Genomic DNA, 16,584 nt, shown 5'->3' on the forward strand with positions numbered 1-16,584 from the left:
AGTGAGAGAAAGACAGAGACAGAGAGAGACAGAGAAAGAGAGAGAGAGACAGAGATAAAGAGAGAGACAGAGAGTGAAAGAGTGAGAGAAAGAGTGAGAGAGACAGAGCAAGAGAGATAAAGAGTGAGAGAGAGGAAGAGAGAGATTGAGAGAAAGAGTGAGAGAGAGACAGAGAGCGACAGAGAGATGAAGAAAAAGAGAGAGAGACAGAGAGAGAGAGAGACAGAGCGAGAGAAAGATAAAGACAGAGAGAAAGAGAGAGAGAGGAAGAGAGAAAGAGAGAGAGAGAGAGAGACAGTGAGAGAGAGAAAGAGTGAGAGAGAGGGAGAGACAGAGAGGTGTTCAGAGTTCCTCCTTTCCATTATACAGTCAATGAAATATTGATGCCATTTCTTCCTCTCCTCCGCTGTCTTCATTCTCTCTCTCTCATTTCCTCTTGTTCATTTATTTTGTACTTCTTTTAACATTTCCTTCTAGTCACTGACGTCACATTTTTTGAATTTCTCAGAATTAAAAAAAAAAAGAAATCATGACGATGTAAGAATAAATAAAGCTATCCAGGGTGTTTTGGAGTGAAATTCTCTGTTCTAGATCAACTTCACAGCAGAGTTAATAGGAACCAGACATCTGCAGTTAAATGCCTATACAAGCCATTATATAATATGGTGATGAATATGCTGCCTGATGCCTGAGACACTGTTTTATGATAGTTATGAGATCAAATTTTGGCCTAAAATCTTTTTTTTATCTACTCATGGTGGAAAGGTACATGCAGGGCACTGTAATGCCAAACAGTCCCTAAAGTCCCTATTGCCACCCCTGGTTCCCATCACCACCACTGTAAAGAAATCCGAGTCTCTACAATCGACCATTTCACTCCAAACCACCCTGAATGACTTTGTTTACATCTCAATGATTGAATTATGTAAAAAAACCTGCCTTCTTTGTTTGTTTACTTACTTTCTACCTGTCTCATTTCCCTCCTTTCTTTCTGTCTTCTTTCTTCTGTATTCCCTTTGTCTCTGCAGAGCATCAGAACTTTGCCGACGTGCCGTACGGGGGCACCTTTAAATTTAATCTACACTTAAACAGCTCCTCTGCCCATGTGGTCTACTTCGAGGACTCCAGTCCGTCCGCCCGCTCATGGGTTATCATGGAGAGGGGCGAGCTGACCTTGCCTCCTGAGCGGGACATGGAGGGCCGCTTCACTTTAGAGGACTCGATGTGTGTCCTAGAGCAAGTGAAGGCCAGTGATGGGGGACTATATCGAGTCACTGATCTGCAGGGCTTCGTGGTTTCCAACGTTCATCTGGAGGTGCAAGGTAAAGGAATTTTACTTTCGTTTTTCTCACGACAGGAAACATATAATACATTTAAAAAGTAATAAGATAATTTGGCAATTAGAGCAGATCAAGTATAGACCAAATCAGGATCTTTGTAAACATAATGGTCGTCTCTGTTTCGGGGTGGCTAACGGACATCCGGTCAGCCTGAAAATGGCACAATTTACAATACAAACAAACATAACAGATAAAATAGTGGATATAGGCAATATGAGCAATTGGCAGTGTGAAGTGGATGTAGCATTGGAAGTTTACTGAACATATCTGAATGCGTTCATCTGAAAGCCTCATTCCTCAAATCCGACTTGTTTCTGACTTGATGGTTCACCCTCGTGTGGTAAGTGATTCAAATCTGTCGTTAATGTGATGAACCGGCTCCTGAAATGACCCTCATGAGCTCATCCTACTCAGCAATGTCACGTGACTGAATCACTGCATCATCAACACAAACTAACGAGCAGAACGAGCTTCGCTGAGAAGATCATTAACTCTGATCAGCTCTCAGCTTCATTATTAGAGCCAGACGGAGGAGGAAAAGGTGAGATGAGCTGCTTTTCCACCGTTTACAGGCTTTAACTCCTGTTTGGCGCTGCTGCCATGGTAATGCTGAATGATGGTGCAGTGGGAAAAGCCCATGGATTCTAATCTGAGCGTCACATTAAGGTCACATGGCCACGAATCGGATACATATCCGATCTAGGACCACATATGAAAGTGGCTCAGGTCGGATTTGAAAAGATCAGATTTGTGTGTCCACTCAGCCTCTGAGTCTCAATGGGACAGAGAGTCGGATTTGTGCCACTTCAGCCTGGAAATGTGAACGTAGCCTTATTAATAGTAAAATTCGCCTCTCTTTCTTGGCCTTTCAGCGTACAGGCTGCCTACGGTCATTGTGGCGGTCATTTCTCTGGTGGCCTTGACGGTGGTGCTGCTGCTTGTGTGTTTGGTGTCATGTTTGGTGAAAGTGCGCAGAAGGGCTCAAAAAGCTCAAGCCATAGAGAAGATTGCCCAGAATGCTGGCAAAGAGGAAGGAGACACTTTCAGACAGGTAACAAAACTACAGAGCAGCACTGAGCAAGAGAAACATGTAGAAGATCAAAATGAAAGCTGAAGCTGTTTTGTCATTTCTTTTGGTTATTTTTTACATTATTTTTGGATAATTCAAGATCAAAATTAGTCAGAATGCATGTCATTAGTTTCCAGGTGCAGGATTAAGAAACATGCTTTTATCATATCTTTCATATCTCTGAAAAGGTGACTTTAGGAAACGAGGAAAAACATTCTTAATTCTTTAATGAAAGTTAATGGCTAAATATTTTTAATAGCAGTTTTGGACCATTTCTGTTCATGATGAAATATTCACACAAAATAAAGGGCAACTGCCTTTTTCAAATTAAGTCATAAACAAAAATGGAGACATACGATTTTGCCCCAACATCAACAATACAGTATTATGGTCAATATTATTGACCATATAGCTTTATTCTGCACCCGAAAAAAAAAACCTGTGCTAAAAGCTTTAGTGGTGTTTGCAGGTGGTGCAGGACGCCTTCACCCGTCACAATGAGGAGGCTCCAGCTCTGTCACAGAAAGAAGATATTACAGAGAAATCCCAGAGCACTGAAGTCAGCATTAAGGTTTGTACTGTCAAGAAAAAATCTAGACGTAAAAATGTGGACTTGTTTTTTCAAGTTAGTGTTGTATACATACTATTTTTCTCCGACCAAGTGTGAATATTTGCCCATACCAATTCCAATGCTTATGACGGCATTTTAGGGCCACTAGACTTAGTCGTAATATTCTGAGAAATGAGCGCAGTATTGGTATCAGTGCATCCCAGTTTCAAATCAACAAAAAGCTCTGTTTTTTGTTCATTATGTCTAGGGTCTGGAAGTGTCTGCTAAAGACACAAGCATCCATGAAAAGAACCTGGAGACTAGCGACTCTGGAGTGGGTTTCAACACAGCCGGTCTTCCATTGGATAGCGACACTGAGGCACCAACAGCACCCATTACAGAGACCGCTGACACTAAACCTACTGCCAATCTAGTCCCAGAGCCAAAACCTACCACTGAGACAAAGCCAGCATCTGAGAAAAAGGCTCCGGCACCTGCCGCTCCAAAACCAGAACCAACTCCTGAACCCAAACCTACTGCAACACCAACACATGAACCAAAAATGACCATCTCACCTACTCCTGAATCAAAACCAACCTTAAGTCCATCTCCAGAACCGAAGCTGGCTGTGACGCCCGATGTGAAACAAGCTGTCAGCCCAACTCCTGAAAGCAAGCCAGCACTGGAAGTCAAAGCAACACCCACTCCAGAAGCCAAACAAAGTCCTGAACCTCCGAAAGCTGTGACACCAACACCTGACTCAAAACCAGCAGTCACTCCAACGAAAACCCCAGTCTCTCCAACTCCTGATCTTACACCAACCAAACCAGCTACGTCCGGTCCCACACCTGCTGTGAGCCCAACACCAGAACCCAAACCAGCAGCCATTACTCCTTCCCCTGATGTCAAGCCTGCACTATCTCCATCTCCAGACCCTAAGCCTGCTGTGTCACCTACCCCAATGCCAACCACCAACGGAACCCTCGAGCCCAAGCCAGATATAAGATCTTCTGAGCCAAGCGCAACCCTGGATCTGAAAGGCACTGAACCGTCCAAATTAGCCTCTCCAAAAACCCCAGACAAAAGCTCAGTAAAAACCCCGGGGGTCATCTCTACCGGAAGTCCAGCTACAGAGGCCAAGCCCAGTGATGGAGCTCCTGCACCAGGCCAGGAGGAAACTTCCACCACCTGAGGTCAAACCAATTGCCTCCAGATTTCTGCTCCCTCCAATGTCCTTAACATCGCTGACAATCGAGGATATCTTCTCTAACAACAAGCAAGAATTCATTGACTTATTATGAAGGAGGGCCTTTTTAGCGTTTCAAGTTTCACTCTTAATACGTAACTAACAAAACAGTGACAATAATTCACTGTAGATTCACCCGATTTATTACTATTTAATCACTTTGTAACACTGCTACCATAACAAATATCAAACACAGAGACACACCACTACTTTGATTGTCTATTTGGTGCAGCCTGAGAAAGTCTGCGTCCAATCAAAAAAACTAGATGTACAAATGCAACATTCCTATCATACTTAAATGCGACGCCACTGCATGCAAATATTAAGAGAATGAACTAACTGCATTAGACCTTTCCGTATTCAGAGATTGCAGTAATGGATGGACGCTGGAGTGAGTCACAGTAAATACACCAACATAAAGCAGTTTTACACCCCGTCCCAGTTTATTACTGACGCTCCACAAAGATTTTAACTCTATAATATACATTTTAATTCTAAAAAAATCAACATATTATATTATAGACAAAGTCTATAATTATAGACCAATAGACAAAGTCACCTAAACCTATGTCATATTAATAAAAAAAATCATTTTATTTACTATGTGGAAACTATGTGGAATCTGATGAACACCTACAATCACCAAATACAATACGCTGCAACCTTTCCTGGATTACTCCCTGACTTTCTCCATTTGGAACACTCTGGAGCCTTTTGTTTTTGGAGGAACTCTGCTGGAACATTTCCAGTCCAAATTACGCCAAGAAAGAAACGTTTTTCATGGATGTCCTCCCCAAACACTTGAACAAAGCCTTACAACACTGGACCTATTTGAGCTAGTCTAACAACAAGAGAATTTCAGTAGTCGTAGGCCAATGTTCCTAGCGTTCCCATACAGCCACTTCCTATATTCCTGTACATGTATTCTCAGTAATATAGGCCAAAGAATTTTCAACATGTAGATCTAACTGGCATGATCTGTTATAGTAACCATTTATGGGTGCCTGTTCTTTCTTCAAATTGATTTGCTGCCTCGCTGAATTCTGTAGCATGTTCTACGAGGAACTCCAGATGCTTCTAGGCTGAGACAGGGTAAGTGTGCTGACGCAGGACCGGTTTTCAGTTTTCTTACCCAAATTGAATGCAGTTGTTGGGATGGGGATCTGATCCTACATCAGCATTCTCGCTCTGAGATTCTTAAAGACACAGACGTCATATTTTGTAGTCGGCGGCATGCCCACATAAGGAATTCCGGGTCTAAGCCAATGGGGAAAAATGAACGTAATTGAAAATCGCAGGGAAACAAAGTGGTCTATACATTTTGTCCTTTGTATACCGGATCCTCCGAATTACAGGGTTGTTAAACATTTGCTGCAAGTCCAGTACTGAACTTTTACAACACCAGCTACTCAAACTGTAGGTGACTATTGCCAAAACTGCTGGTTTGCTTGGGGTATTTAAATATATATATATGTCAGTTACACTGTGTGCTACAGTGGTAGCTTGCATCATGTAGCAATATTCACATTTTAACTGCATCATGACCTCTTACTTCAGAGGAAAATACAGTGGTACAAAACGTATCATCATTTTCTCTTCATGTGCCCGCTGCAAATTTCTAGAATGCCCTTATGGAAAAAATCTTGGACCTGGCGTTCCTTATATGGGCATTTTGCTGAAATATTGACCGATTCATTAATAATAAGACTGGCTTTTCTTGGAGAAACTTTCATGTAGCTGTCTAAATATGCTCCTTCACTTCACGTGAAACCTTGGTTATCCTAATCTTGCCAAACGATCAAATTGCCGCTAACTAGCTAGCTAGCTAAGCTAAACGTGCCGCAGCAAATAAGCAACATTATTTCAGTTCAGCTCACTAGCTGGTCAACCTAACTGTTTCCCTGCTAGAGAGCAGCATTATCTCAGTTGAAATGATATCATTTGACTTGGGACTTCAGTTAAAACCTGAGTTGCCCTACAGTTGCTTCAACGTTAATGTTAGCTAGCTAGCCAGCTAACATGACGACTGCTTGTTCCAGTGTTTGTTCTGCTTTGTTTTCACAATTTCGGCCTAGCTAGGTTCATTTTCTCTTCATGTGCCCATTATAATCTTCAAGAATGCCCTTATGAAAAAAAGTCTTGGACCTGGCGTTCCTCATAAAGCCATTTTGCTGAAAAATTGACCGATTCATTAATAATAAGACTGGCTTTTCTTGGAGAAACTTTCATGTAGCTGTACTTGCCTAAAATATGCTCCTTCAATTCGCGTGAAACCTTAGGTACCATCCTAATCTTGCCAAACGATCAAACTGCCGTTAACTAGCTAGCTAGTTAGGCTAAGCTTGCGCCAGCAAATCAGCAAATTTAGCTCAGTAGCTGGTCAACCTAACTGTTTCCCTGCTAGAGAGCAGCATTATCTCAGTTGAAATGATATCATTTGACTTGGTACTTCACTTAAAACCTGAGTTGCCCTACAGTTGCTTCAACGTTAATGTTAGCTAGCTAGCCAGCTAACATGACGACTGCTTGTTCCAGTGTTTGTTCTGCTTTGTTTTCACAATTTCGGCCTAGCTAGGTTCATTTTCTCTTCGCTTGACAACCTATACATTGTCACGCGGTGGAGATTCCACGTAAAGCTGGATTCAGGAGTCGAGTCGGGTTTCATCATCAGTTGTCAAAGTCAGTTTACTGAGACTCTGGGTGCCTCTTGCAGAACCTGAACACCACTGCCCTTTTGCTACTGCACCAACGGTTTTGGAAACTGCTGTCTGTGACCTGCTAATGTCGGCTTTTCTTCTATTTAAAGGTTGTGCATGGTAGCTAGTCTTGTCCTTCAAATGTGGGGGGGAGGGGGGGGGTGTACCTACAGTATAGGAGATCCAGTTTTAGCACTAGGTAGAATTTGCTAATGCAGAAGAAAACCTCTACCTCGCGTTGTGAGTCAACCCTAACCAACCGAGAATGGTACATTCACTGTAGTGCACTGATAAAAAGGGACTTTGTAGGCTTTTCTGGTTAAAGCACAACATTTTATCCTCTAATGAGTGAAGCTTTACAGAATTTTTCAGACCACCTCCTATCCTCCTAGGCCTCCCTGACCACTCCCTTCCCATGTCTCAAATGGCCTTGTTCTTTCTAAGTCTTTTACACCGGTTTTAATACTAGTAGTCTAAAAGAAATGTAAAAGCCATAAGGTGTAGTACATGTAGTGTAATAACAGATAATACTCAATGTAAATAGCATGTGATTATTATACACAATTATTATTAACCATTAGCTAACTTCCCTTGAATGGGCGCTGTTATAAGATTCTGCATACATAGATATTAACTGTAGTCGCAGCGGAAATGACCAGTAGTACCTAATGAAGCTTTTAGTCACAGATGCTTTGAAAATGTCTCTTTCTGACCCAAATCACGTAGCTGATGAATCTTTTTACTCCCCAAGCAAGCAGCCGAGTGTCAAGATCAAGATCTTTTTAAGCAATACTGAGTGCAAAGCCTATGCACACATACACACACACACACACACACACACACACACACAGACACACACACGGCCCTTTTACTTACTAGTTGTAGCATTAATAAAGGCAGGGGTTCCCACAATGAAGAGTTCACACAAAGCATAAAAATAATTAGGGGAAATTATATGAAAGAAATTATCGTTTCGCATCCGCTTCAGTAACTCTATATTAATCTAAACTGGTCCCATTTTATTCAGTGTTTTCTCCTGCAAATCTGCCCCAGGTCAGCGGTATCTTAGGACCTGTGAGCCGCTAGAGGGGCCTGCAAGTACAGCCGTGTGAAGAATTAAGCATACCCATGAAGTGTTTCTGGATATATCAGTATTTGATCTTCAGTTAAACAGCATGTTTGGATAAACGGTATGCAGAAGATATGCATAGAGCAAAAAAACAAACAAAAAAAACCCAGGAAATTTGGCTTTTCAATCATTTATTTAAAAAAGTAACAGATGTGATTTTTATCTGTTGAAAAAGTAAGTTCACTCCTGGCTTCAGTCGCTGGTACTGCTAAACTTTTGCCTATTCTTTCAAGTCTTTCAACTGTGCTATTTTTGAGGGGTTTGTTGTATGTAATAATAATAATAATAATAATAATAATATGCCCATATGGACAGGTATACACAGCCCCTTTCAACCAGCATTTCAATGAGGTTCAGATGTGGGCTTTGACTAGGCCATTCTATAACTCCCCATTCCTTCCTTTTCGAGCTTTTCTTTCATGGATTTACTTGCATGTTTGGGATCGTTATCCTGTTGAAAGGTCTGCTTCTCCAGCTTCAGCTTTTCTTTTTTCTTTACAGATGGTCTCATGTTCTCCATAGGCACTCTCTGGTGTGAAAGAGAATTCATAGCTGATTCTATGATTCTATGATCCAGGCCCTGAGGCAGCAAAGCATGTTAATTCTAAGCTATATCACCTTTATCTACCAACTCTTTTCAAAAGAAGATCTGATATCTGTATCTCCACCATGGGGTGTACTTCACGTGACTGCATGTAGGAGTTTTTTAAACACTGATTTTAACTTTCCTGATTGAAATGAATGAAGTATTATGTTGTTCTTCATTCGTGCGCACAGTATATCATGCTTGGTGTGGGTGGAGGCAAGCAGGACATTGCTTAGGGCCCCCAACTGTTAAGAAATGACCTAGAATGCATTATTCCAGAGGCAGTGATGTGTGGCCCTGCGTGCTGTATAATTCATGAAGCAACGAAAGGACACTTATACAAGAGGGTTAAGGCATGAACGGTACGTCTGGCTGGGCCTTCAGTCCTCGTAAGAAAGGGTCAGTGACACGAAAACATTTGTGAACCCCTTCCTTGTGAGGTGACTATAGGAGAGGTCAATATGCATACAAAATATTTCTTTCCAAGCAATAAGGTGTCCAGATAAATATGTCCCAAACTGAAGCCCATTTCATACACCGTTTTATTCGCAAACATATCCATACCCAAAGAGTCAGGCTACTGTGCTACTGTGCCCCTGGGCCAGGTGAAGGTCGAAGGGGTCATACCACAGGAAAAAAACAAAACGCTTGCTTTAATGAGACAGAAGGGTTTGATATAGTATATAAGCATTGTTTCAAAACGTACTGGTCACTCTCCAGTCCATGCATTAAATATAAGGACTCTACACTGCAGCCCAACGCATTATAAACACATACATATAACCTGCTTACAGCAATTTAGTCATTCAGAGTGGTTTGTTCTGAAATGCCCTGTTCTAGAGGAAACAAGTCACAGTGGTGGTGATAGGAACCAGACGTTTGTCTCTACGAGCTACATCACGGTCCCTCTTTAAAAACTACTAAGCCTTAAAATGACCTATGTTTTAGTTTAAGCACTTCTCTTACGATGGGCCAGCATGCTCAAACAACCCCACAAGGAGAGACGCACGGCTGAGAACATCACATCACAGTGTGAGCAGGTGCTATTTCACGACAGATTTGTTACAGGATCGGAATCGCATTCGTTCCTTTTTCCCCCTGTCATTTGAATCAGCGCAGTGCTGGGCTTGAAGTCTTCCCAGCTTGGTAGTATCATGTGATTTGTATGATTGGGGAAGACCTAGCTAGCAGATGCGGATTAGAAGATGACTGTTTTTGGGTCTAAAGACACATGATAACAGTGGACTGGCTCAGGGGCACAGTTAGTAAAGCAGGACAGTGGCCCGTTCTTTTCTAACCCAAACCTCTTAACGTGTGGCCTAGAGCGCAAACCACAAAGCAGATATTAACCTTTTAAGTGACAGATTTGTGTGATTAAACTGCGGACGCACTGATCTCATCTGTAAACCTGCTGTCACGGTCAAACGCTTAGCTGCGATATGTAATGGCAACCAATTCAGTCGTGCAATATATCGACATCGTTATTACTGGCTGCATTTGCTAAAAGACCCTCTGCACATTGCTAGTACATGCATCCCTTTTGTACAACCAGTGCTGTTTGTTTAGTGTTAAATGTGCACAATGATTCACATTATCTCTGTGTACTGTGTGTGCAGTGAGTGTTAAGTGTGGGGGTACTGATGTCTTATGATGTGCGTTCATTGTTGGCACCAAGCATCTGCATTCGATTGTGTTCGTGAAGGTGTGTGTGTGTGTGTGTGTATGGGTTCTGTGTTTACAATAAGAATACCTGGGATAAATGATGTATGTTGAGCTCCACCGCCTGTTGTTATTCCTTGACCAAGAAAACCAGCGTGTTTTGCCAGACTGTGTTGATTGATGTTCTTATTCAAGTATTGCCCACACACACAGGCTCAAGACCTCATATACACTCGCTAGGTGCAAGACGTTTGGCTACTACAACCGGGGGTGATGTAACGTGATCTACGACAGTTCCAGGCTATTCGGGATGTCACGAGTTCATGAAGTCATGCTATACACTACCTTTCAAAAGATAAGGCCTGCTATTCGCACTGAAAATGTGTTTTAGTTTTAGAGGTAGGCCCTGGCCTAAAGTGGGTGGAACGTGAGGGGCTTATCCAGATGGATAGGTTGGGGGCCAGTCAGAGTAAAGTGGGCATGTAGAGGATGGGGTTTATCCAATCAGGGTAAAGTGGGTGAAGTTTTTTCTTTAAAAGTGAAGTGGGTGGAGAGAGGGAGGGGCTTATCCTCTAAAAGTAAAGAAGGTGGAGATATAAGACATAAGGGACAGAGGTGGGTCAGGGAAAGGAAGGGCTTAGCCTATCAGAGGGAAGTGGGTGGAGGGACTTACCAAATCAGATTAAAGTGAGAGGGGGCGGGGCTTATCATATTAGGGAAAATTGGGAGGGGGAGGGGGTTATCATATTAGGGTAAAGGGGGAGGGGCATATCATATTAGGGTAAATTGGGAGGGGGAGGGGCTTATCATATTAGGGTAAAGTGGGAGGGAGACGGGCTCATCATATTAGGGCAAAGTGGGAGGGGGACGCTTATCTGATTAGGGTAAAGTGGGAGGGGGAGGGGCTTATGCTATGCATGCTAACACACGACTGGCTTTCATAGTGAACTTGTCGAAGTTGATAACTAATCTCTAACATTTGATTTTATGTCTGTATTTTTAGATGCTTTATTTATGTCATGTTTTAGGAACAAGAGTAAGTTAAATAGGATAAATAATACGCCGTAATCTATTACGGTCAGTATTATCTATTTCTAGTAGGTTTCTGCCTTGAAATTTCATGTCCACTTTTGAAATATGACGTTTCGTGGTTGTATTATTTGATCATTTATCATGAGATTCTATTCTCAGTTATAGAATCTTCTAAAGATTTCTTTCATCATTCTGAACGCATCTAACATTTCCGCTCCTGCGAATGACAGGAAACCTAACATGGGTAGAGAGCTAGCATCTTATTAGTCCAGTTATTATATCCTTTATACATGTATCTGCAATAAAAACATTTTTTATGTTATTAAAAAATAGTGGTTTCAAACATTTCAGTGCTGATTTCACACTTTTGAATGGCAGTGTATATCAAGATGCCCACCACTAAAGCCGCACTGTATGGTTTCTGAACATTGTGGTGGTAATATGTCGGATGTAAAGCTAAGAAAGGACCAAAGGCTGATAATCTGATGAAACATGCTTCAGAGCTCTAAGTGCTTTGCAGTTCAAATAACTGCAATGGAATTACAAAGTTCTTATCCTGAATAAGAATAAAACTGGGCGTGTTCACGAATGGGTAAGAGAGCTTTTGTGATCTTTTATCTGGTCAACTATATGGAATGGTCTTGAAATAAAATGCCAAGGGCAGATACTTGAATGCAATAAAGTTGACATTAAACCAATCACCTCCTAAATGACTGTGGTTTTAATATATGATTCCTATGCAATGTTGCACTATTTCACATGCTTTTTTTGAGCTCCCCTTTGGTGGGTGCTAGTTTTGACCTGTAGGTAAAAGGCCAATAGAAGCTTATATCTGACCTATAGTGTAAACGTTGGCCCAACCCCATTTCCTTTTTTATCCCCTACCCCTTGTTTTCGAGTGTCACCCTAACCCCTTGGAACTGAGTTACAAAGGGTAGTGGTTGAAATCTTGCCCTACAAAACGGGGCCCTCAAATAAAAGAACAACATGACTTCATTATCAGCTACTAGCGCTGCTCTGTAGGCGACCCTGCCCGTCTGCAGTGACCGCAGAGGAGGGTGAAGTTCAGCTCCTCACTGCTGGGCTTTAGTTACATTTAGGGCATCATGTGCCTTCAAAGAGGGGGCAATTATTTATCATCACCCACCCCCTAATTCTTCAGTGATATGAAGCTGAAGTCAGATATTCACCGGCTTCTTGTTCGAATTTTCCCTGTTCCACCTTAAATGGTGCTTCAGGTGTCAATTACAGCAGTCAAGTAGCAGTTTTTTATGCTTGTTGAGAAGAAAACGACCACAATACAGTGAAACAATACTAAATTAAAGATAATACAATGGTGAGCGTAATTTTAACTGAGAAGATTCTCACATTTGTGGGTTTCTTTGGTTGCCCTCATAACCGTCTTGCCGTTTTTTTCTTATTTTTCTGATAACACTCTGTTTGGAGTGTCTGAAAAACCTCCGTTTGGAGGGCCATGTAGCCCAAACACTTCACCCCGCCCCTCTATCTCAACAATCGGGACACCCTAGCCCTAGACATGAACAGGCAAAACGGAGGGCTAAGGGCTAAGTGGTAGGGGCGAGGGGTGAAATGGGATTGGGCCGTCATGTCTACATTACCACACACTTGCCTAAAATCATGTTGAATAATCTCTTAAAGACTTGTGGGGTTTCTTGCACTGTTTGCTGCTCTGTTATCTATACAGACAAAAGTAATCCCTAAATTCAGGCTTTGAGACTGAGCTTGGTTCATTGGCAAACTTTGGGCTATGGGCAAAACTGCATACATGTATTGAGCTGCCAAACTTGTTAAACTGTTCTTGTGCTTCCATTTTCATTATTTGAAACAGCCAGATGTGCTTGACAACTTTTCAATTGGTTTGAACCAAAACAGCAGCTGTGAAAGGTGCCTCAGATCATGGTCCAGACCAAAGGACCAAAATTTGGTCTGACCAAAAGAGGTGGTCTTGGTCCGGAACAAACGGAATCATGGTTTGGTTGGTCTGCAGTGTGAGAAACCTTTTCGGATGGTTTGGATTTTCAGACCAATTACAGGAAGTTGAGGCAGGCTATCTTCTCCCATTAAATAACAGAAGAACTAACTTGCCTGAAGTCCAGTGCAATGCCAAAGTTAAGCTTATCACTTGTCCCCTTCTCCGTTCAGTCATCCCTCAAAGAAAGAGTTTATAAACGTTTAAGTCAAAATCTGTCTCATCACATTCATTTATCAGTTGATTCAGTCTTTATCTCCAGTGTTTTTAGAGAAGGCCAAGTTCTTCTTTATAAGAACCAAAGCAAAGCAGATGTGAAAGGTGCCTTGGACCATGGTCTGGACCAAAGGACCAAAATTTGAGATCAAGAAGAAAAAGGATCTGGAGAGAAGTACAAATGAGCCTTGGTAGCACATGTGGAGAGGAGGTGGTGACTTGTCCAGGGTGTATCCTGCCTTCCACCCAATGCCAGTTGGGATAGGCTTCAGTCTCCCCCTGCAACCTAGAAGGATAAGTGGCTTAGAAGATGTGTGTGTGTAATTTGGTCCAACGAAAAAGTCAAATGTCAGCTTGAGATATGCTTATATATTACTTATAGGTATGCTCTTAAACGATGGTTCTTTAAGACTCATTTAGTAGAGAAAATGGTTCTATATAGAGCCATGAACACTCCAACAATTTAAAGACGGTTAGTGTCAAGCTTGTAACAATAAAAAAACCCATTTGGGTGCTATATAGAACCCTTTTCAAACGGTTTCTATATAGAACAGTCTATAGCACGTTCCTGCACATTTTCCACCAGTCTGAAGAACCTTGTCACAACCTTTAATCACTTCTTTACTGTTGTTTTACAGTGAATCATAAGTTCGAGCCTGTGATATTAAACAGGGAAAGTGTTTGCCTTTGGAGCAAACAGTCAGGGGTGTTACACACTGCCTTCTTGTGGTGGATGGAAGTAAAACATCTAACTGGTTAACTGACACCATCTCTTAATTCCTCAACAGAGATGGAAAAAGTACAGCCAAACTGTGCTTAAGTGAACGCTGGGGCTCTGTTCTGTGTTAAAATCTTATCGGAAAGTGGAAGTATGGAGAATAAATGTAAAGGTCCAAGTAAAGAATACCCAATAAATCCACTGTGATTGGCTGTATATGGAACTGCTATGATTGCCTACATGATAAATAACCCAAACACCTGCTTTAGAAAGCAGAAGTGAACATTTGGGTTTTTTTTTTTTTACTTTTTTGGGGAATTACATTTAGCAACACGCCTTAAACATCTTTGCTGAAGAACCATTACAGTTTTCGTGAACATTTTGGGATGGAATATTCATTGATTAAACAAAAAAAACCTCAGAAGAAACAGCAATGCTTGAAGTTTGTAGTAAAGCCAGTTATTAATCTCAGTGTTACTGAGCTCTGCTAAAGTCTGAGTAGACTGATAAATCAATGTGATCAGTTATTAATCTCAGTGTTACTGAGCTCTGCTAAAGCCTGAGTAGACTGATAAATCAATGTGATCAGTTATTAATCTCAGTGTTACTGAGCTCTGCTAAAGCCTGAGTAGACTGATAAATCAATGTGATCAGTTATTAATCTCAGCGTTACTGAGCTCTGCTAAAGTCTGAGTAGACTGATAAATCAATGTGATCAGTTATTAATCTCAGCGTTACTGAGCTCTGCTAAAGTCTGAGTAGACTGATAAATCAATGTGATCGGTTATTAATCTCAGTGTTACTGAGCTCTGCTAAAGCCTGAGTAGACTGATAAATCAATGTGATCAGTTATTAATCTCAGCGTTACTGAGCTCTGCTAAAGCCTGAGTAGACTGATAAATCAATGTGATCAGTTATTAATCTCAGTGTTACTGAGCTCTGCTAAAGCCTGAGTAGACTGATAAATCAATGTGATCAGTTATTAATCTCAGTGTTACTGAGCTCTGCTAAAGCCTGAGTAGACTGATAAATCAATGTGATCAGTTATTAATCTCAGTGTTACTGAGCTCTGCTAAAGTCTGAGTAGACTGATAAATCAATGTGATCGGTTATTAATCTCAGTGTTACTGAGCTCTGCTAAAGCCTGAGTAGACTGATAAATCAATGTGATCAGTTATTAATCTCAGCGTTACTGAGCTCTGCTAAAGCCTGAGTAGACTGATAAATCAATGTGATCGGTTATTAATCTCAGTGTTACTGAGCTCTGCTAAAGCCTGAGTAGACTGATAAACCAATGTGATCAGTTATTAATCTCAGCGTTACTGAGCTCTGCTAAAGCCTGAGTAGACTGATAAATCAATGTGATCAGTTATTAATCTCAGTGTTACTGAGTTCTGCTAAAGCCTGAGTAGACTGATAAATCAATGTGATCAGTTATTAATCTCAGTGTTACTGAGCTCTGCTAAAGCCTGAGTAGACTGATAAATCAATGTGATCGGTTATTAATCTCAGCGTTACTGAGCTCTGCTAAAGCCTGAGTAGACTGATAAATCAATATGATCAGTTATTAATCTCAGTGTTACTGAGCTCTGCTAAAGCCTGAGTAGACTGATAAATCAATGTGATCGGTTATTAATCTCAGTGTTACTGAGCTCTGCTAAAGCCTGAGTAGACTGATAAATCAATGTGATCGGTTATTAATCTCAGTGTTACTGAGCTCTGCTAAAGCCTGAGTAGACTGATAAATCAATGTGATCAGTTATTAATCTCAGTGTTACTGAGCTCTGCTAAAGCCTGAGTAGACTGATAAATCAATGTGATCGGTTATCAATCTCAGTGTTACTGAGCTCTGCTAAAGCCTGAGTAGACTGATAAATCAATGTGATCCGTTATTAATCTCAGTGTTACTAAGCTCTGCTAAAGCCTGAGTAGACTGATAAATCAATGTGATCAGTTATTAATCTCAGTGTTACTGAGCTCTGCTAAAGCCTGAGTAGACTGATAAATCAATGTGATCGGTTATCAATCTCAGTGTTACTGAGCTCTGCTAAAGCCTGAGTAGACTGATAAATCAATGTGATCAGTTATTAATCTCAGTGTTACTGAGCTCTGCTAAAGCCTGAGTAGACTGATAAATCAATGTGATAAGTTATTAATCTCAGTGATACTGGGCTCTGCTAAAGCCTGAGTAGACTGATAAATCAATGTGATCAGTTATTAATCTCAGTGATACTGGGCTCTGCTAAAGCCTGAGTAGACTGATAAATCAATGTGATCAGTTATTAATCTCAGTGTTACTGAGTTTTTTTTGAGCGATGATCAAACTGAATGGTCACCCTGTCTCCTCAGGAGT

At 41.3% G+C, this 16,584-nt stretch overlaps 1 protein-coding gene across 2 annotated transcripts in view; it reads left to right on the forward strand.

Moving 5' to 3' along the window:
• The window catches only part of si:dkeyp-77h1.4, a 30,139-nt gene extending 19,744 nt beyond the window's left edge, over positions 1 to 10,395 (forward strand). Inside the window, exons 6-10 of one of the 2 annotated variants that reach the window (XR_001858217.2) lie at positions 1,029 to 1,322; positions 2,213 to 2,391; positions 2,879 to 2,980; positions 3,228 to 6,284; positions 6,781 to 10,395. Coding sequence is in view for 1 of the 2 variants with exons in the window: in XM_017706060.2 (XP_017561549.1) it covers positions 1,029 to 1,322; positions 2,213 to 2,391; positions 2,879 to 2,980; positions 3,228 to 4,151 (1,499 nt within the window). In the remaining variant the exon portion in view is untranslated. Of the gene's footprint in view, positions 1 to 1,028; positions 1,323 to 2,212; positions 2,392 to 2,878; positions 2,981 to 3,227 lie in introns of both variants that reach the window. The other variant, XM_017706060.2, reaches the window with a different exon arrangement.
• The last annotated feature ends 6,189 nt before the right edge of the window (positions 10,396 to 16,584 follow it).

This window comes from Pygocentrus nattereri, chromosome 3 (genome assembly GCF_015220715.1).
Source record: "Pygocentrus nattereri isolate fPygNat1 chromosome 3, fPygNat1.pri, whole genome shotgun sequence".
In the NCBI taxonomy this organism is placed as follows: Eukaryota; Metazoa; Chordata; class Actinopteri; order Characiformes; family Serrasalmidae; genus Pygocentrus; species Pygocentrus nattereri.